General features: G+C 44.3%; 1 protein-coding gene across 1 annotated transcript in view; it reads right to left on the bottom strand.

The window, feature by feature from the left end:
• The window catches only part of LOC146831102 (serine/threonine-protein kinase H2-like), a 95,322-nt gene that overhangs the window by 59,263 nt on the left and 12,987 nt on the right, over positions 1-23,072 (bottom strand). Inside the window, exon 2 of the mRNA XM_085604102.1 lies at positions 15,491-16,157. Within this exon, the coding sequence (XP_085460228.1) occupies positions 15,491-16,157 (667 nt within the window). The remainder of the gene's footprint in view (positions 1-15,490; positions 16,158-23,072) is intronic.

The following is a 23,072-nucleotide window of genomic DNA, read 5'->3' as shown; positions in this document are numbered from 1 at the left end:
TTTACCACGCGTTGCAATTACATCGCATGCGTTACAACGCATGCGATGTTACAACGCGTGGTAAAAACCACGCATACCATTACATCGCATTCACTTTTACAACGCATGCGATGTAATGGCTATCTACGTCGTTCTGAGGAAACTGAGGCTGTTTCCTCAAAACAACGTGCACCTCTGACAACGCAGGAAGCAGGAACCGGGAACCGGGAACCGGGAGCAGAGACGGCGACGCTGGAACCACGAGGAGAGAGGTAAGGTGGATTGTGCTTGGGTTGGGGGTAGTGGTTTAGGGTAGGGTAGTGTAGTGGTGGGAGTGGTGTGGGTAGTGTAGTAGTGTAGTGTTTTAGGGTTTAGGGTAGTGTAGGGGTGGGAGTAGTGTGGGTAATGTTGTAGTGTAGTAGTGTTTTAGGGTTTAGGGTAGTGTAGGGGTGGTTGTAGGTTGGCTAGTGTAGTAGTGTTTTAGGGTTTAGGGTAGTGTAGGGGTGGGAGTAGTATGGGTAGTGTAGTAGTGTTTTAGGGTTTAGGGTAGTGTAGAGGTGGGAGTAGTGTGGGTAGTGTTGTAGTGTAGTAGTGTTTTAGGGTTTAGGATAGTGTAGGGGTGGGAGTAGTGTGGGTAGTGTTGTAGTGTAGTAGTGTTTTAGGGTAGTATAGGGGTGGGTGTAGTGTGGGTAGTGTTCTAGTGTTGTATTGTTTTAGGGTTTAGGGTAGTGTAGGGGTGGGAGTAGTGTGGGTAGTGTAGTGTGGTAGTGTTTTAGGGTTAGGGGTAGTGTAGGGGTGGGAGTAGTGTGTTGTGTAGGTGTAGGGGTAGAGTTGTCACTTACATTGCATACTTTTACCACGTATAGCTTTACCACGCATGCCTTTGCGTTGTAATGGCATGCGTGGTAAAGGCATACTCGTGGTAAAAGTATGCGATGTAATGGCATGCAATGTCATTTACTTCGTGTAGTAATACCCGCGTTGTAATGGCATGCATGGTATTAGTATGCAATGTAATGACATACATCTGCTATTAGGTAATACTACTCAATTCGTTCCTATGAGCCTGAAGGCCCATGAGTGTCAATGGTTTTGCATTATCTAATTTGTGATTCCGTAATTGGTAATTGCAAATTAGGTAACTCAAAACCAAGTATTCCTTGGGGCCTAAGGCCCCCTGAAGCACCTTAAAAATAAATGTGCACATGTAAAGAGCACAAATGCCCTAGGGGCATGTGGGCGCTACATGGCACTTTGAAAATGCATTTTTTTGTGCATTTTCAGAAATTGCATATGGTTACCATCAACTTGGAGTCAATGGTAACAGCATTTCGGAAATGCACAGTTTGTATTCAGAAAATTCTTGGTAAATGTGCTTAGAGAATCGCAAATCGCGATTGCCTATTTGTAGTCACATTTTTAGGTAATCACAAAAAATTGTGATTACCTAAAATGCACTGTCAAAACCTTTCATATATCTTGAAAGGCTATATTCCATTCGCAAATGGTCAAATGTAGCAATTCGCACTGTTTGCGAAAGCAAAATAGGTGGATACATGTGGCCCTTAAAAATTCATATTAGAGGTGGTTCAGATTCTGAAGGTAATGCTATCTGAGTTGCATCTTTCTTCTAGGACCTTAAGAGGGAACCTATTTCTTGTTTAACTTGAATTAATTCTGATTGTACAGTCTTGTTATCTGATTTCACTGAAATGACCTCCTTTGTAGCTCGATTACTACCTTAAAGATTTGGGACAAGTTGATATTTGAATCTATCATTTGTGTTTGAGTGATAACTTGGGATAGGCAAACTGTATGAATGCTCTAACCTTGCAACTTGAATCCAACAGGAGTGAAGTGTGCCCACTGCCAACTGTACACTGATAATATGTTGGTTAGAAGTAGACCCAAGGAAATGAGAATTGGATAAGAAACTGAGGCATCTGATATTGTCACTCTGCAAGTTAGTGCAGCTGGGCTCAGATTGTACTGCTAAGCCCTAGTGTGGTATTTGATAAATTTTTGACAATCTCTATATGCCCAACTCTCTATGATGAACGTCTGAGTCCCCCTTGAGCTGCAAACACAATTTAAACTTTGTAACATGACCAGGTGCACTGTGAGTAATTTTGCATTCGTTACTATAAATAACAAGCATTTTCAATGCAATAGGTTTCGCATTATTAAAGTTTGAGCTGTTGGCATTGCTAATAATAATGCAACACCAATAGCAGCTCAAAGATTCAGTAATGTGAGACCTATTGCATTGCAATTGTTTTTGTTTTTTATATAGCATGAACTTGAGTGAAAGGTGTGTATTTATGTTGCATTGCACAACCAAGAGAGAAAAGAACATTTCACTAAACAGAATTGGTGGGAAAGGGGTCTTAAATTTAAAGGACAGTGAGGTGATTCCAGACAGAGATCCTGCTGCACTTCGGGGAATTACTTTTCTATAAATCACATGAAGTCCAGGCTGCTTTTGGCGTTTGGGGAGCCAAAAACTAGTAGTAGTCAGCCAGTGCAATTTTTTTAATTTTACATTTTATATAGTGTCACTCTACCTGTGAAATTGGGTTAATGCACTTTACAATGAACAAACAACAATTTTCTTTACTTTTAATATTAAGGGAATAAAATAAGGGAAAGGAGAATTAATTAAACGATCGTCAAGTACATCATTTGAGTGCAACATCTTCTTCCAAAAAGGTAGGAATGGATAATGAGACGTGTGTGGTCGTGTGTGTGGTTTTGTATGTGTAGTTGTGTGTGTGTGGTTGTGTGGGTGGCTGCGTGTGTGTGGTTGTGTGTGTGTGGTTGTGCGTGTGTGGTTGCTTGTGTGTGGTTGCTTGTGTGTGTGTGTGTGGGAGACGGGGTCGGATATACAGACGTGGAGGCTTTATATATTGTTTAACAGAAGTGGGTTTATTGTTAGGTAGCACAAGTGGGGTTGTCACGGGATTAGAACTGTCCTCTTCCTCTAGATTTGGATCCTCTTCGTGGGACGGTGGTTTGGTGACTTCGCCGGTATGGCCTGTGGCCCCGTATACAGGTTCCGCTTCCTCCGTCGTGGTGTTTTGACCGGAGGCTCAGAGGAGAGAAAAACAAACAAGGGAGGCCATTGGTGAGTTCTGGTTGAATGTCATGATTGTGCCTTCACCAACACCCGGTGCTTCTGAGTACTGAGGGAGTAGTTAGGGAACAGTGCGAGGGACAGGGGGTGAGACGGGAGCGAGGAGGTGGGGTTAGGAGACGCAAGGTAATCAGTATTTTAATGAAAAGTATACACTCGTTGGCATATCGAGTACTGCTGGCTATGTAAAGCGGTAAAGGATACACCACACTAATCTCCGTTAGTCATGAAGGACCTCCACCCGCCTACCACCACCCGTTTCCTTCTGCAAGCAGTCTTCCCCTGTCTTTTGGTCCTGCCCGCCCCTGGTCCCGTGGATGTCGGTACTCACCGGCCCTGCCGCAACTCTCCGGAGTTGCGGCCGCTCCTCAGCAACCTCCGGAGGACTCCACCACTCTTCGGTCCACCGGTCGTCAGCTTCGTCTTCCTCGCTTCCGCCTGGTCCGCCGTCCGCGTCTTCTTCCTCAGGTCGGGACTTCCGGGACGCTCCGTTCGCTTCCGCTGGTCGGTCTCCTCCTCCTTCCACCGATGACGACTCTTCCTGGGCAGGTCGGCCTTTTACCTCTCCCGGCACTTCACTTCCGGGGTCGACTCCTCCCCTCTTCTCCGTCACTCTAGTTGGCCACACGATATCTTCCGGAGAATGGCTGGGCTGCGGGAAAATAGGAGAGAAAGGTGCTTTTCTTCCCGTTTTACTGTCTCTGTCCCTGACGTGGTCACTAACGTGAGTCCCCCCTGTTCTTAGGGTTTCTGGACCTTGTAGGAGGAAAGGGGATGAAGTCGATCTCTCGGAGCTCACCCTCTCACATCCCCTTCCCCTTGCTGTCTTACTACTATAGGGGTTTTCTTGGGGATATCTTGATAGGAAGTCCGCATTGATTTGTTCAGACCCCTTTCGGTTACAGGTACGAAAACGATAAGGTTGTAAGGCTAGAAACCACCTCAAAACTCGGTCATTGTTTCCCTTGTTTCGGGCCATCCACTCTAAAGGGGCATGATCTGTAAAAAGGGTAAATTCCCTGCCTTCTAGGTAGTATCGCAAGGTCTCTATGGCCCATTTGATCGCTAAGGCCTCCTTCTCAATAACTGCATAGTTTTGCTCTCTCGGAAACAATTTCCTGCTAATGTACAAAATGGGTTTCTCCTCTCCCTGGTTGGTCACTTGAGACAATACAGCCCCTAAACCGTGTGCGGATGCATCTGTTTGGAGAATCAGGGGTAATGAGAAGTCGGGACTGACTAATACCGATGCTGATGTTAGTTTATTTTTAAGATCATTAAAGGCCTGCATGACACCTTTCGTAGGATGTTTTAGTTTTACTTCCGTATTCACTGATTTTTTTAACAAATCGGTAAGAGGAGCCGCGGTTTGAGAAAAACGGGGTATAAATCGTCGGTAATAACCGAGTAACCCTAAAAAGGCTCGAAGATCTTTTTTTGTTTGGGGAAACGGGATCTGTGAAATGGCGGTTATTTTGGATTGTTGGGGTCGTATGACTCCTTCACCTAACAAGTATCCTAAGTATTGTACAGTTTGGGCGGCTAAGTGGCTTTTGGCTGGGTTGATTTTAAGACCATGTTGTCCTAAAGATCCTATCACTGATGATAAATGGGACAGGTGTTGATTCCAATCATCACTGTATATTACAATGTCGTCTATGTATGCCCCGGCATAGTTCTCATGGGGTTTCAAAATATGATTCATGGCCCTTTGAAACGTAGCCGGAGCCCCATGTAACCCAAAGGGTAAGACTTTAAAGTGATATAACCCATCAGGGGTGGAAAAGGCGGTTTTCTCTTTATCCTGTTCTCTTAGAGGTATTTGCCAATATCACTTACAAAGATCTAGGGTGCTGATGTATTTGGCTTTCCCTATTCTTTCCACCATCTCATCTATTCTGGGGAGAGGGTACGTGTCGAATTCAGAGATTTTATTTACTTCCCGAAAGTCAATACAAAACCGTACCGAACCATCTGGTTTCGGCACCAGTACTATTGGTGAATTCCACTCGCTATTGGAGGGTTCTATGATATTCATTTGTAGCATTTTTCCTATTTCCTCTCTGATGGTTTTCCGGCGGGCTTCTGGTATTCTATAGGGCTTGAGACGTACCCGTTTTCCCGGGATCGTCCTAATGGGGTGTTCTACCATGGATGTTAATCCAGGAGTCAAAGAGAATACGTCGCTAAGGGGCAGGAGGACGTCTGTCAACTGTTTTTGGAAACTGGGAGAAAGGGTCGTGTCCATGCACTGTACAAACAGAGGGATCGCCCCGTCGGGTTCGGCAACGAGGACCGGTAAAGGCCCCTCCCATTTTTTAAATAAATTGATATGATATATTTGGGAGGTACCCCGGGCCGGATCGGTGACGATCCGGTAGGTGACAGGTGTGACCCTTTCCGATATGATATAAGGGCCTTGCCACTGTCCCAGCTGTTTGTGTTCTGATGACACCATCATAAGTAGGACATGGTCACCAACCTGAAAGGTTCTTTCTTTGGTCTTTTTGTCATATTGTACTTTTTGTGATGTTTGGGCCTCCTCTAGATTAGCACGAACTATTGCCCTGATTTGTCCTAGGTGTGTTTTAAGATTAGATACATATTCGATTAGGGGTTTAGAATTGTCAGGCTCGGTCTCCCATTTCTCCTGCGCCATCTCTAGGAGTGACCTGGGTTGACGACCGAACAATAATTCAAAAGGAGAAAAACCAGAACTCTTCTGTACCTTACATCTTATGGCGAATAGAGCCAGGGGTAACATGTCTTCCCACTTTCTAGTTTCTAGGGCTAGAAGCTTCTTGAGGGTACTTTTTAGTGTGGCGTTATACCGCTCCACCAGCCCATCTGTTTGGGGGTGATAGGCAGCGGTTCGAATTTGATGGATCCCCAACTGGGCACACACCTGTTTCATAACCTTCGAAACAAAAGGTGTCCCCTGATCTGTTAAGATCTCCTTTGGGAACCCTACCCTGGAAAATACTGCGATCATGGCTTTGGCTATGTTGGTGGTATCTGGTCGCCGTAAGGCTACTGCTTCAGGATATCTCGTAGCGTAGTCTACTATGACCAAGACATATCTGCACCCGCTACGGGAGGGAAGGAGGGGGCCTATAATGTCCATCCCTATCCGGTTAAAGGGTTCTTCTATAATGGGAAGAGGACGGAGAGGTACGGGTGGTGGTCTATATCGGCTATTAGTCTGGCAGACTGGGCATTCCTGACAATATCGCTTTACCTGTTGGAAAATACCCGGCCAATAGAACCTTTCTGTTATCTGTTTTCCCGTCTTTTCTGACCCAAAATGACCCCCTAGTAAATGACTATGGTCCAGAAATAACACTTTCTCTCTAGAGGGTTTTGGAATCAATAATTGGGGTGTCTGGGTTGAGTTGCCCTTCCGGTACAAAAATCCGTTTTTAATGAAGAAATAGGGACCTACATGAAGGGGATCTTCCTTATTACGGGCAACATTCCAGGCCTCTTGTAATGTTGTATCCTCTCTTTGGGCCGCCCGGAAATTCCTATCCGTCTCCCAGGGATTGTCGTCGGTTGTAACATGCACGTCTACTGGTACTTTTCATTTTTCTGCTCTTCGTTGTCTCCTACTTTTCCTTGGTTTGGACTCCGACCATTCTTTGTTTTCTTCTCCAGAGAAGGGGGCGGTAATCCACCAGTCCTCTTCTTCTTTGTTCGTTTGTTTTACCAATTGGGTGAGATTCGGGTAGTCATTTCCCAGAATGACCGATTCAGGTAAATTGGGGATGAGTCCCACTGTCAAGGAGGTGCCGGGGTCATTCTTATGTTGGATTTGGACCTTCGTGGTGGGATACTGTTTAGTGTCACCATGTACACACCGAATCGCTACAACCCCATCTACAGGACCAATCCGGGGTTCTATATCTTGTGGTCTGATAACACTTTGTCGACATCCAGTGTCGGCTAAAGCCGTGGTGGGTTGTCCATTCACGGTCACTTGACAGTGATAAGGGGGAAGTTTTTTTTCCCCAGTGGAACAGTAGTAATTGCGGGCCACCCCTATGTCCATAGGTTCCTCTTTTTGGGGACAAAAGCGTGCGATATGTCCCATGCCGCCACACTGGTAACACTGAGGTCCAGGGGCGAGAAGTCGGGGTACGGGTAGTCCCTGTGGTACAGGAATGAAGGTCACTGGTTCAGTCTTTTTGTTCATGGGAACCCGAGGTCGCGGTGTTCCTGTATTCCCCCTTTCCAGGACGGCTCCTCTTTTCCTCTCTGTATATCTTGGGCACGGCTGTATGCGCTGGCTATGTCCACCGCTGTTTCCAGGGTAAGATGGGCTTGTTGTCTCACCCATCGCTGTATGGGCGGATGTAGGGACATTAAATACTGTTCGAGGTATATCTTGGACATGATGCCATCCTTATCTGTTGTGGCGGGCTTCAGCCATCTATCGGTCATGTCCTTTACTCGATAATATAAAGCTCGGGGTGTCTCTTGTGGACCCTCTTTTATTTGACGGAGTTTGATTCGGTAGGACTCATCGTCAATCCCAAGCCTTTCTAATATGCAACGTTTAATCTCTGCATAAGGGGTCATTCCCTGTATAGTCGCCGCTTGATAAGCAGTTTGGAGGTCTCCAGATAATAGAGGTCCCAAGTATTGCCCCCACTTGTCAGCTGGCCAGGAGGCGGCTGTGGTAATCCGTTCAAAATTGTTGAAAAAAAAATCCGGGTCTTCTCCGCTAACATATTTTTGTAACACCATGGACGGTAGTGAGGTGGGACCCCGTTGCTGACTCAGGGCCTCAGCGAGTTTATCCATAGCTGTCCCGTGGGCCTGTCCTTGTCCCACCAGTGTCTTCTGCATCTTGTCCCGATCTTCTTCAACTACAGTGAGAAATCTTTCCATCATTTTCCCTAAATTTTCTTGGTTTTCCGCCATCTTGACTAAGGCGGACTCCATGTCTCCGCTTGATCCCACTTCTGACACCACCTGTGGGAGACGGGGTCGGATATACAGACGTGGAGGCTTTATATATTGTTTAACAGAAGTGGGTTTATTGTTAGGTAGCACAAGTGGGGTTGTCACGGGATTAGAACTGTCCTCTTCCTCTAGATTTGGATCCTCTTCGTGGGACGGTGGTTTGGTGACTTCGCCGGTATGGCCTGTGGCCCCGTATACAGGTTCCGCTTCCTCCGTCGTGGTGTTTTGACCGGAGGCTCAGAGGAGAGAAAAACAAACAAGGGAGGCCATTGGTGAGTTCTGGTTGAATGTCATGATTGTGCCGTCACCAACACCCGGTGCTTCTGAGTACTGAGGGAGTAGTTAGGGAACAGTGCGAGGGACAGGAGGTGAGACGGGAGCGAGGAGGTGGGGTTAGGAGACGCAAGGTAATCAGTATTTTAATGAAAAGTATACACTCGTTGGCATACCGAGTACTGCTGGCTATGTAAAGCGGTAAAGGATACACCACACTAATCTCCGTTAGTCATGAAGGACCTCCACCCGCCTACCACCACCCGTTTCCTTCTGCAAGCAGTCTTCCCCTGTCTTTTGGTCCTGCCCGCCCCTGGTCCCGTGGATGTCGGTACTCACCGGCCCCGCCGCAACTCTCCGGAGTTGCGGCCGCTCCTCAGCAACCTCCGGAGGACTCCACCACTCTTCGGTCCACCGGTCGTCAGCTTAGTCTTCCTCGCTTCTGCCTGGTCCGCCGTCCGCGTCTTCTTCCTCAGGTCGGGACTTCCGGGACGCTCCGTTCGCTTCCTCTGGTCGGTCTCCTCCTCCTTCCACCGATGACGACTCTTCCTGGGCAGGTCGGCCTTTTACCTCTCCCGGCACTTCACTTCCGGGGTCGACTCCTCCCCTCTTCTCCGTCACTCTAGTTGGCCACACGATATCTTCCAGAGAATGGCTGGGCTGCGGGAAAATAGGAGAGAAAGGTGCTTTTCTTACCGTTTTACTGTCTCTGTCCCTGACGTGGTCACTAACGTGAGTCCCCCCTGTTCTTAGGGTTTCTGGACCTTGTAGGAGGAAAGGGGATGAAGTCGATCTCTCGGAGCTCACCCTCTCACAGTGTGGTTGTGTGAGTGTGGTGTTTGTGGTTGTGTGTGTGGGTGTGGGTGTCGTTGTGTGTGTGGTTGTGTGTGTGTGTGTGTTTGGTTGCGTGTGTGTGTGGTTGTGTGGTTGGGTGTGGGTGGTTGTGTGGTTGGTTGTGTGGTTGGGTGTGGTTGTGTGTGTATTGTGTGTGAGTGGTTGTGTGTGCGTGGTTGTGTGTATGTGTATTTGGTTGGTTGTGTGTGTGGTTGTGTGTGTGTGGTTGTGTGGGTGGTTGTGTGGGTGGTTGGGTGTGTGGTTGTGTGGGTGGTTGTGTGGGTGGTTGGGTGTGTGGTAGGGTGTGGTTGTGGGTGTGTGTGGTTGTGGGTGTGTGTGGTTGTGTGTGGTTGTGGTTGTGTGTTGTGTGTTGTGTTTGTGTTTGTGGGTGTGGTTGTGGGTGGGTGGGTGGGTGTGTGTGTGTTTGTGTGTGTGTGTGGTTGTGGTTGTGGTTGTGGGTGTGGGTGTGGTTGTGGGTGTGGTTGTGTGTGTGAGAATGGATGAAACTTTCCGCAAAGAGCCGACAGTCACGCGAGAAGTGATTCAATCGAAGAGCTGCAGCGATGGAATCCAGGTCACCTCAGTCAGGGAGAATAGTTTCATATGAGGAGCTAGCTGGCGAGCGGACGGAGGGAGGGCAGGGGCGGGTCAGGTCACAAAGGGCCTCCAGTCAAGTGGCAACAGGATAAGCAACTGGAAGCTTAGCACATTTATGTCAAAATCCGTAGCAGTCTTGCCAAAAGCAGTGAAACGTGAGTCAGAGTGAATACATAGCCTCACTTACTTAAAATAACATACCATCCCTCTTTAAAGGCAAAGGCCAACAAGAACAATATCCCTACTTTAAAAGGACAACCACTTTTAAGTGCCACCATTCTTCTCACAATAAGGCTGAAAAAAACATAGGTTGAACATCCTGCAAAAAAATTTAAATGTTCTACTCTATTTGCGGACCCGAAGGCAAGTGAAATACTCGCACCAGGCACATCGCAAGACGCTAGCACCAGCAGCCATTAATAAAACAAGGCTGGCAGTAAAACAGGCGCAAATGCGAGATCTATGGCCACTCCGGCCCTGAGCCAGGTCGGTCACCCTATCCAGAGCCCTTCGCTCTCCCGGTTGTGACGTGCTCGCCTGCTTCTCCCCGCTGCCTGGGATCAAGGGAATCCCATTACCTGCCCACTTTAAGTATTTAGTCTAAAACATGCCTGATAATCCCGGGGATTATTCTCTGCAGCAAAACCGGTAAGGCGCTTGAAATCAGCGGTCGCCATTTTCCGTGGCCTGCTGCCAGGCCCGGCCTCGGTCCGCTCTGGAGCCGCGTGTTTGATGTGGCTGGCTTCCACAGTGAACTTCTGTCACGCTTGTTTTCTGCCTCACGATTTCACACATTTCATCCTCATCCTCCCCACTCATTCCAATCTTTATGAGGCGAGTTTGTACTTCACGCCCGGCAACTCTCACTGCCTACCAAACAAGCCTTTCAGACCCACTGTTAAGAGCCAAAGTAAAACCACTTACAGTGCAATTAGCGTTAGCGCCAGAGCTGGAGATTTTGGAATAGGAGAATCGGGTTTGAGTCCCGGCGCACTTTCAACATCCTGTGATTCTGAGAAAGTCATGTATTCATCCCGTGCTTAAAATAGACATAAACAAGGGAGAAACAAGTTTTTTTGGTAGTAGCCAGTGCTGTATAAGAACATGCGATCGCGAAACCGAAAGCGATCGCCTTTGTGAGAAACAAAGTCGCGAGTGGTGCGCGCGCGCCCATATGCTTTCAATTATCGCACCTGTGTCTGGGCACGATAATTGAAACCATATGGCAGGAAATGCGCGTAATAGACACCAATAGGCCAGGGGCGGAGCTATGCGCCCGCCTCTGGCCTATTGGTGTCTATTTGACAAAAGAACACGCACGGAAAGGCCAATAGCAGGCCACAAAAGTAAAATCATACGCACAAGCGTGTGCATTTTCCAGGGCGATTTTCAAAACCCACACAAAAGGACTCTTGCCTGCGCAAGCACTGCTGCGCAGTGCAACGCAGGTCGCGAGACCTAAAAACAGCATTATATGAATATGCTCTGAAGTTTGAATTACCTTCAAGTGGCAGGTTCATAAAACTCAAAATGAGATATACTCATTATTTTTAATGCATTAGTATTGTAACATTAATTAACAAGTAATCACTTCCTCGCCTAAACTGATACCTTAATACCTTACGAGTATCTTTAAGTAAGTTATCAAGGTCTGTGCTCAGAGGAGAATGACTACTGAAAACAACATTTACATAAAAGTTCCAATCAATAAACATAAGAGTTGTCCTAGAATATGGACAACACAGAATAGAGTTGGCTGTGTGTAGTGCTGGACTAACTACTGTTATTTTAGTAGTAGTAAGTAAAACTCACATTTTTTGAAAAAGCAAAAAAGTAGTAAATTTATTTAAAAGTGTAAATTACCTTTGTGACTCAGGCCCTAAAAGTTCAAGATGGCATAACCATTGCAAGTCTCACGAGAGTCATGTTGCTCCATGGGAAGTAAAGTTCTCCTTGGTTTTACTTGTGATACTCACATGGCATATCCATTAAAGATACACATCCTTTATCCAGGGTGCGTCCACACTGCACACACACCCATCCTCCTCTTATGAAAGAATGTACAGTCAGGAAGTTCAAAGTACTGCACTTCAGTGCAGGACCACTGCAAAGAGGTAAGTGTGGGCCATGGTTCACGACAATCTACTTCTTTATGGTGGTAACTAACAATTTCATATGAATTTTAACGCCCGTGTTTAAAAGTGAAATAGGCTGATGTGGTCCACATTGAAGAGAATCAGTACTGTTCAAAAGAAAAGTTGCTTTGTTGACTTGCTGTCATGTCTGTGGTTTGGCGGAATTTTGCATTACCTCAAGAATACCTAATAAAAAAATTGTAACAAAGATAGGGAAAATCTCTTATGGAACTTACCTGGTTTCTGATCATTACCTGCCACTTTCTGATTTGGAGGCAACTGGATTATTAGATTTATTACCAAAAGCTCTGATGTGTCCTTACATTTTCATTTACACCAGGCCCAGGTTGCAACTCATTCGTATTATCAATCAATGACCGATCAGAATGATAGGCATAGGTCTATCAACTAATACACTCTATGAGGAATCCAAAAATATGAAAAGTAACTAGAACTAAGCAACTCCCTTCTCTGTATATCAACTACATTAAATCCTAACATCAGGGTCGCACAGCCTGAATGTGGTTTACTGAATGTGAATGTTGATGAGGTCTAATCAAGGTTCACTGAAAGACCAAATTAAAATCAATTATACCAATGAAAGGTTGGGCGATTTTCTAAGGAGGATAATGTAAGTGATGGAAAAGTTTGTTTTATGACAGTGAGGTGCTGTTTAAGTGAGTATTTATTTCTCAGTCTATGGTGACCGAGCACATTGCCTATGCTACACTTGCGCAATGCATTCGTTTTTAAAGCTAATAAAAAAACTTTTAAAAGTAGAATGGCAATTACTACAAAATGACACCTACAGAAATAAAATGTGATCTTTTCCCATGAAGGGGTGCTACAAAACTTTACAGAGGGCCTCTTGCTAAATAAATTAATGAACCAGTTTACAAGTTTCAGGGCCCTTTTTAGAATATTTTTGCAGGTTTGATGTCAAAGAAAAGAATAAAACGAAGTTAGTTTGTAACTCTTTAAAATGATCGCTGAGAAAAGCAAACAACACATATGTGTAAAAGAGAATGGATTATGACTCAGTGTCAAAACCACAGAATCAACATACTATTTTCTGTAGCTGCGTGTCCCTACATTTAATGCTCTGTCCAGGGTCATTGTGTGGCCAGGGTCAGACTGGGCTAAAGAGCAACCAGGCACTGCCCAGCAGGCTGGTCTGACAGGTCATTATGTGAGCCGGTGTTTTGGCTGTTTGTGGGCATGTTTTGTGGTCAGCTGTGCTGATTTGCAATGCAGATTTCCCTGATTTGAAAACAAAAATTGTCTGCAGCAAGTTCAAAATCATGAAGTCCTGCTCATCTTGCAAAATGCTAAAACAGCGTGTATCTGCAAGTTCCAAACTGCCCCAATTTGCAAACATGGGCCATTTTTTTCGTTTTCTCATTCACTAATGGGGGCCACTTTTATTTTAGTGCCTGGGCCTGGTTTCTCTCCAAGTCCAACCCTGAGTGTGGCCAATCCTACTGTGCATCGGCATCAGCATCTTACAGCCAGCGATCATCATACACACTTGCCAGTGAAACATTGTTATACAAGTCTCACTACAACGAACACAAGGTTTCAGATTGCATCCTCAAAATGTCAGCATAGGGAGAGACTTGTTTGAGATAATTATTCTGCCATCTCTTGATACCACTGATGGGTGAAAAACACCGGATAGCATACCTAACGAAGTGGAACTGAAGGGCACAAAAGCTGAATCACAGTTCCTGTCACTGTTTGCCGAGGCAGACAACATGTTTAGCATGAGAGATAGAAAAGTAGTTCGCTCAGGCTTGCTTTCATGTGGAGGTGCAGGAGCAACTCGGGTGAAGCTCCATTCTGCTTTCTTCCAGTGAAGCAGACTGTATTAGAGCCAAAGGTCTTTTCCTTGTAGGACCTTCTAGAGTCTCCAATGAGCAGCTCATGAGCTACTAGCAGCTCTCCAGCTCCTCGTGAGTGGCTCTCCTGTGTGCAGCCCAGCCTCTTACAATATAAACTGTTGCTTGGCTGAATTATTATTCGTATGCCAGAATTAAATTTTCGACATGAAAATGTGTGTATTTTCAGAACTCATAAGCTGCTGCTTGGAGAAAAATGTTTCAATGTTCAAATTTATTTTAAAGCTACTATTCGAGTTGGACAGATTTGTTACTTCCCTGGTGCCAGGGGGGTGCAGCTATGTATGTTATGTATTACCAATGTAGAGGGGAATACTGCTGGTAACCCTCCCTAATGCACCGATGTGATTACAGCTGACAAGCTTGTTTGGGATGGCCACTACTACATCACTAACATGAGTAGCTCGGGATGATTTTCATAGAACATAAGTAGCTCTTGTTACAGAAAAGGTTGGAGACCCCTGAGTGAACGTAACCACGGGAAGACAGACAGAGCAACTGTAAGAGTGTCTTGGTGTAGGCTACAGAAGCTTATTATCAACGGGAGCAAAGGCCTCCACAGTGGAAATTACATTTCATTTCTGATTTGGTGCTCTAGTAAAGGTGCCTTGTTCCTTGTACTCTGGTGCACTAGCTTGGCAAACAAGTGCTCGGAGTTGTTTACATGTGAGCTGAGATCGGTAGAAGCCCCATGCGGACTGTATCTACACAAGGGAAATATTTAGCTATTTATTGTTTTAACAAAATGGTGGACCTAGAATTTCTACCAGGGTGATTTGACTCTCCGGCTCTTAGTTCCAGGGTAAGCACTCTTCAAACTTTAGAATGTTTGATCTTTTTAAACCAGAAACTGAGCAGGACACATGACCTATTCACGGTATGAGATTCTCTCATGAGAGGTTGGGCTTCACCATTCTAGAATAGCACTGTGGGCGTTTATTTGTCATTACAGCACGTATCTTTTCAAATTCAGGGTCTCTGTTCTCACACTATCTCAGACTTACCAACATGATCACTTGGTGAGTCAAGGGCAAGTAATTAACCAAGTGATGCATTTTCCTCCTTTGGCCTGCCTGCAATATTTACTGATTCTCCCCTTTGTCAAAAACCAACTGAACCTTGAATGAGCACTGCACCTCCCTGAGCCTCAGTTTCATTATCTGCCAAACGTATCTACTTGCCAATAAGAAAGACGGGCACACAGGGATATTTAGGGTGGGGCACCAGGGTGGTTTCATAATATACACATAGAAAGTTACTCAACACTATTAAACACAGTGGAAATCCTCTTGCTATAGGCACCTCCAAATACTGAACATTACTAGATGAATACAGAAGACTACCCAGGCAAATATTGCCACTTATGGCATAATGCAAGCAGAACTTTCCACAAGCAGGAACGCCGACACCCAATCACCACGCTGCCTTGAAGTGGACAACATTTCTCCCTTTGCCTTTAGCAGCACAGGAGCCAGGTGGGGCCAGAATGGTGTGACTGATGTCTCTTCAGTATAGGATTTGTGCTTCTGACTTTAAATACTTACAGCATGTGATGAATGGTTTTCATTATACACTGATCTGGGGAATGATAACGTGTTTCACAGCCCTCCGAAACATGAATCATCTTTTAGTCAAATGTGCTTTGTAGTTAAAAAAAAAACATACACATTACTCACATCGCCAACGTAGCTGTATTTGCCTTTCAGGATCATTCTATACAGCCGTGTGCGATTTTCATCCTCAAATGGCATGGATCCACTCAGCAAAATATATGTTATTACTCCAAGAGCCCACATGTCCACTGCGTTGCTGTAAGGTCTTCTAAGAAGTATCTCTGGAGCAATGTACTCTGGAGTCCCACAAACGGTCATCATCGACCAGTCTCCACCCTTCCTTCCAGAGCTGGCTAGGCCAAAATCAGTGACTAGTATCTTTGAGTCTGCCCCAGGGTGGTAGTACAGGAGATTTTCTGGTTTCAGGTCTCGATGGGTTATGCCAAGCCCGTGCAAATACCTTATCCCGTCTAAAACCATGTGGAGGACTTTAGTGGCATCCCTTTCGGTGAATGACCCTTTAGCAATTATTCGGTCGAAAAGCTCTCCTCCTGTAGCTAGTTCCATCACCATGTACACTCGGTCCTGTGCCTCGAAGACCTCAATGAGCTGGATGATATTGTGATGGCTGACCCTTCGGAGAATGTTCAGCTCAGATTCGCACACTTCTTTGCCTTCTTTTGCTCTTGTTTCGATCATTTTTATGGCAAATGGTTGTCTGGTAGTTCTATGCTCCGCTCGCACCACCCTGCTGAAGCTGCCTCTTCCAATCAGTGCCTTAATGTCATACCTAGAAATGTAAATGGATCAGTTAACACAATAAAATTAGCCAGTACATTCCCATTTGAAAATGGTGCTCAAAAGCAATCATTTTAACGCACCAGTCCATCTAGTGAAAAATATATGTGTCTCTCTCAGAGAACCAACGGGTGGGTCAAGTGGTGATAATGTAATCTTGTTTGCATATATCCATTGTCTCACTTTTCCCTGTGAAATGTGATCCATTGTCTCACTTTTCCCTGTGACATGCACTATATTGTTTTACTTTTCCATGTGACATGCGATACATTGTCTCACTTTTCCCTGTGAAATGTGATCCATTGTCTCACTTTTCCGGGTGAAATGCGATCCATTGTCTCACTTTTCACTGGAAAATGTAATCCACTGTCTCACCTTTCCCTAAAAAATGTGTTACTTCCAACAAAAATTAACCCACCACTTTTTCTCCCTTCTCTACTCACCACAGCTAGGTTTGAGTACAAGACACATAAAATGAAGCTCGCTATAGAAAGTGGGATTGATCCTTTAATCCTCTATTCCTAAAGCACATTAATTACTAATATCCCTGATATTTTCAAGAAACATCAGTTAAGGCATTGGTAAAGTGCCGCAGATGGTATGACACTGAACAATGCCACTGTAATGCTTTATTAATGATGAATCACATACTACATAAAGATATAAGTTACAGTGTCGGCAATAGCCACTCTGCACGTATGGTTAGATCAGAAGTTGCAAGGAAAAGGCATTTTTGGTTTATTAACAACTTTTCACACCATTCAACGAATCTGCACAAAATCTTTCAAAAGGAAAAGTTCATCCGATGTGGGTTTAGCATGGCAAGTTTAATGCTAATCCATAAGGGGGGGATGTTCCATTTCCCATTTTAACTATTTTAACTCCGATAGAATTTTTTGATTTCTGCTGCAGATAAAAACGATGGGTTGGTGTTGGAAATGGCCCTTTTTGAAGGGCTATCCCCAAACTTTTTGCCTCTTCCTCCTATTTTTTCCTGACCTGTTTTTGTTGGTTTTAGGACTCTGGGCACTTTACCACTGCTATTCAGTGCTAAAAGTGCATATGCTCTCCAGGTAAATTATGTTATGGATTGGTGTTTCCATGATTGGCATATTTGATTTACTGGTAATTCCCTAGTACAGTGCACTGTGTGTGCCCAGGATCCTTAAAATCAAAGGCTGCTAGTGGGCCTGCAGCACTGATTGTGTCACCCACATGAGCAGCCTGTAAATGTAAATCAGACCTGCCACTGCAGAGTCTGTGCGCAGTTTATAACTGCCATCTCACCAGGCCCTTATCTTCCCTTCTCTTACATATAAGTCACCCCTAAGGTAGGCCCAAGATACCCCTGTGGGCAGGGTGCTGTGTATGTTAAAGGTAGGACATGTTCTGGTGTGTGTGACATGTCCTGATAGTGACTTACAGAGCATTTCGTTTTTTCACAATGGAAAGGCTATTTGTCCCATAGGAAAGAATGGGAGTTTTACTTGTAACATCTTATAAGCATAACTTCCCATTGGGACAAGATGGAAAGATTGAGTTTAGTATGCCTGAACTCAAAATATAAAAATGCATATTTGTGTAAAGATGATTTTTATATTGTGTGCCTGAAAATACCACTTTTAGAAATGTGTTATTCTCTTGCTTAGCCATCCTGTGTGCATCTTCTGGTTTGTGGATTGACTGTCTGGCTTTGGAGTGACAGGGACCAGGGGATGTGCATTCTCTCCGATGTATGGCTAATCAGTTGGTAGGGAATAAGAAGGATACGTGATACAGTCGCCTTCCAATTGGTAGTTATATATCAAAAAAGAGTGGATCACTTGAACCTGTTATCCAGGGTTTGGTGGTTATCCGACCGTTCCTTAAAAAACCCTCATTCACGTTTTTAGGTGGATTATATGGCGGTATATCTTGGTTCTCCGCCTTTGTAACGTGATTGCATCATCATCGGGTTTAGTGTTGTGCTACCTCCACCTGGAGGAAAACCACTGGATATTACAGTAGCGATCAGAAATCAAAAAAGGACAAGGTGCTCATGTGTCGTGAAACAGTGAAAGTTAAAAAGGGGGATGTTTTCTCATGCTACCTGGACTTTAGACTTTATTGTTGTCTGGTGCGTGGAAAAAGAATAAAAATAGAGGAGATTGTGCAGCTCGGACAGATAATGTGTCCGCTGTACAGTCAGTCCAATGAGTGGGTCGACATGTTTCAGCTCTTTACGTGCCCAGGAGGGTCAGGTGAGCTTTCATCAGGACCAGGGGGTGTTGTCTTAAAGAAGGATGTTGTCCACTTTAAGGGTGAGGAGTTCGGAATATTTTCCAATGATCTCCTATTAGAAGGTTTAGTACCTATGGTGAAGAAGGAGGACGAATAACAAATGATAGTGAAAATATTTCAAGAGATTCTTAAAATTCAAAATTAAAAAACATGGTATCTATCACTGTCTTCAAGAAAAAACTGGAAGAAATCAACCATGATATGAATGAGACAAGAGAATATCTAACACAGAGCAAAATCCAGAAACTAAGTAAGGATTTAAAAAAATTCTCCATGGAAAAAATGCACCCCTACAGTAAGGATGACTATGAGGTATCGGAACCCCAAACTGATAATGACTCCAGTGGTAACTCGTCTAACAACTCAGACTGGAGTGGGGATGACAGCATGCAACGACGAAAATTCAGAGGGCAAAACAGACGACAACAACGACGAAGACCCAACACTTGGCGCAACCCTAATTACGGGGAACAACCTCCCCCACTCTTCCACCCCTTCACTCCAAACTATCAAGGCTGGATGAATCCATACCAAACAGCACCGCCACAACTAGGTCCCTACATGGGACAATTTGTACAACAACCGACTTTTTTAGGGAGAGGCCGCACAAACCAACGAGGGAGACGAAGGAATGTCACCTGGACAGATCAGGAGAGACAGATACTGACAAGGAGTATGGCCAACGCCACAAAAGAAAAACCCAGTACCAGCACGACCCACTAATTTTCAATCTGTCGAAAATTATTCTTTCAAAAGATCAGGAAGACGTCCTTAACAAAGGACTGGGCTTTGTACCAACACCACCACTGGACCTCTTCAAAACACAAAGTGAAGTTGCCCAATTCTGTAGGACATTGAAATTAAAAGCATTTTTTCAAGGTACAGAGAATAATCCCAATCTTGGAGACACTACCTTGAGACCCAAATCTACATTCTGCCCTCTGAACCACCAGGTACCAATAGAAATCCTGACCTTTGAACAGGCAGTAATGAAAGAGATAAATGAAATAAACAAGATGACGACTAAATCCTTCATAAATATCTCCAACAAAGAAAAGAAAGCACTGGAAGAACTAAGAACACATGACGACATCATCATAAAGCCAGCCGATAAAGGCGGAGGCATAGTAATCATGGACAAGGACCACTATAACGACCAGTGCCTGAGATTACTATCTGACGAAAAATTCTATAAAGTCATCAGAGAAGACCCAACTCCGAGGTTAAAAAGAACTATCAACCTAATGGTAGAGGAAGCAGAGACAAACAACTGGATCACTAAGAATGAGGCTTCATTCTTAAGAACGGATTCCCCACGCATACCATACTTCTATTCCTTACCAAAGGTACACAAAAATCAACGCCCACCACCTGGACGTCCAATTGTTTCCGGAATAGGCTCTCTTCTAGAACCTCTCTCTCAATTTGCAGATCAATATCTTAGACCGATGGTACAACAGACTCCAACTTACCTCAAAGACACACGAGATTTGCTCAATCTCTTACAAGATCAACCATTCCTAAGTGAAACCATGATCTTAGTCTCACTAGATGTGGAAAGCCTCTATACCAGCCTGCCTCAACAAGAAACTTTGAACACCCTGGAAGACTTACTCTTCGGACAGGACTGGCAATACCACACCCCCAGACACTTCATTCTAGAATGCTGCAGAATGGCTCTGACAGAGAATTATTTTGAATTTAACAACACTCTCTACCGGCAATGCCATGGTACTTCCATGGGAAGTACCTTTGCGCCGAGCGTGGCAGGTCTATATGTAAGTAATTTTGAAAAGATACATATCCAGAACGTCAACAATCCATTCCATACCAGGATCACCTTCTGGAAGAGATATATTGACGATATCATCATGTTCTGGGAAGGAACAGAAGAAGACCTAAGAGACTTCCACAATTGGCTAAACACACGAGACGAATGTCTAAAATTCACTATGAACTCAAACAAGGACCATCTGGATTTTCTTGATCTATATATTTATGTAACTGACAATACCATCAAGACAAAAACCTTCTTTAAACCCACGACTAAGAACAGCCTTCTCTCTTTCAACAGCTTCCATCCCCGCCCACTCAGAGAGAATTTACCCTACAGTCAGTTCCTGCGCCTAAAAAGGAACTGCAGTGAGCTGAGTGAATACAAACAACAAGCTGAAGACTTACGCATAAAACTACTCAAACGCGATTATCCCATGAAAATTGTGAACAAATGTCAAAAGAGAGCAAGAAATCAACACAGAGAGAGCTTGCTAGAAGTGATACCTAAAACACCACCACCTGACCAAGTAACATGTGTCACAACATATAACACAGCCAGTAACACCATCAAGAAAATAATCAACAAAAACTGGCGCATTCTGACCTCTGGACATCTAAATTGGCCAAAACCACGCTTCGCAAACAGGAGAACTCAGAATTTTAAGGACATGCTAGTACACACTCGTCCTTTAGAAAAAAAGACACTTACAACCACAAGTACTTTATGGAACCTGCCACCAGTGGTAGGCCATTTCCCATGTGGACACTGCTCCGTCTGTCATTTAACAGAAACAACGAAATCCATTGAATTGACACCAGACTTAATGTGGAAGATGAGACAACATACCAACTGCAACACCACCCATGTAATCTACATGATTACCTGCCCATGTAATCTGAGATACATTGGAATGACGTGTCGCAAAGTAAAACAGCGAATCTGCGAACATAGAAGCAACGTCAGATGTAAACGTCACACTACCAAAATGAGCAGTCACTTTATCGACCACCCACATACGCTTGATGACCTCAAATGGATAGTCATAGAGTCTATGGTGGCTGGGTCTCAAAATGTCGAGAAACGTCTCTTTATACAAGAACAAAGATGGGTACACCGTCTCAAAACGAATATAACAGGTTTGAACGATGATGTCCCCTGGTTAAGTGTATCGTGAACATGTTTAAGACTACTTCACCCCATGGCCGGAATATGAAGCTCCGCATAATGATACCTAAACGATTTCTTAAATAAACCTTTCTGGCAGCTTAAAGATTGACAATTTTTTATAGAACCCCAAGCGAACACATTTCTCAATATGTCTATCGTTAACATGTCAAAGACTACTTTACCCTATGGCCGGAACACGTTGTCCCACATGATGAGACCAAAACGATCTCTCAATCAAACTTTATTAGCATCCTAATGATTGACAATTTCTTAAATAATCCCCAAGCCAACACTATTCTCTTGATGAACTTGTTAACTCTTCCATTAATCACGCCTTGCCTAAGATTTTGTCTTTTCAAAACAGGTGTAATGGTAATCTATACTTGCGACACTTTTTACACTGCTTTTAGTGTCCTACACAAGTAAAGACAGTGAAAAACTACAGCCGTATATGCTACTGCCCTAATTGACAGTCTTTTTTCACTTCTAACTGCATAAAAATGTTCGATTCCGGGCAATCTCCACCAAGCAGGAAGACAGCGTCAGCACAAGTCGTGCAGAGCGGAACTTCCGGTATGGAGAAGACTTTAGAGACGGAGACACGTAACGTTAACTCAAGATTTCTTTGGTTCTAAATCTCACCTTGTTCTTTCCCCCCCCTCTCCTCTGACCTCTTCTAACAGCCTCACTACGCTGCCATTCTTCCTAAGAAGCCCGAAATCCGAGCTTTTAAGGTACGAAGGCCACCCGAGCAATGCCTGTTTATTTAATCTACACATGATGTGTGCTATCTTTCTTTCTGTGTTCCTAATTGAGCCTATAAGTACTGCCTAAACATGTAATATAACAGTACCACTACGGTCGCTTTTCCTTTACAGATCGAGTGAATGTATGAATGATCACGTTAACAATGCCGCCATATTTCATGTTAAAAATCGATGTGAGTGGTACATGATGGACAATAGACCCTACCAAGCATTCAACATCTGTACACATGACAAATCATAGTGATCACTACCGTGTTGTAAATACCCAAGTATTTCCCCGCACAACCTGCTATCCGCTACACATTGCACAATGATCCTCAACATAAATATCGCATGGGATTCTGTGACTCAAGATGAGGACTCAAACAGTATCTCTGAAACAACCTTCTGTATAAACACTTCATTCCTATTAGACAACACGTACAGATATCATCACAAAGATTTGCCATTTATACTTGCTATGTAACCAGCGGCGTGTTCGAACTTACCTTGCAGACCTTACTGTATATATAAAGAATTGCCATGTTGCATGTTTCTCGTCATGTACTCTGGGTATGAAAAAACCACCATTGTTTTTTAAAATAAGAATCTCTTGAAATATTTTCACTATCATTTGTTATTCGTCCTCCTTCTTCACCATAGGTACTAAACCTTCTAATAGGAGATCATTGGAAAATATTCCGAACTCCTCACCCTTAAAGTGGACAACATCCTTCTTTAAGACAACACCCCCTGGTCCTGATGAAAGCTCACCTGACCCTCCTGGGCACGTAAAGAGCTGAAACATGTCGACCCACTCATTGGACTGACTGTACAGCGGACACATTATCTGTCCGAGCTGCACAATCTCCTCTATTTTTATTCTTTTTCCACGCACCAGACAACAATAAAGTCTAAAGTCCAGGTAGCATGAGAA

The sequence above is a fragment of the Triturus cristatus genome, chromosome 5_1 (assembly GCF_964204655.1).
Source record: "Triturus cristatus chromosome 5_1, aTriCri1.1, whole genome shotgun sequence".
Taxonomy (NCBI): Eukaryota; Metazoa; Chordata; class Amphibia; order Caudata; family Salamandridae; genus Triturus; species Triturus cristatus.
The sequence above is the reverse complement of the archived record's forward strand: the minus strand, read 5'-3'. Positions and strand labels throughout refer to the sequence as shown.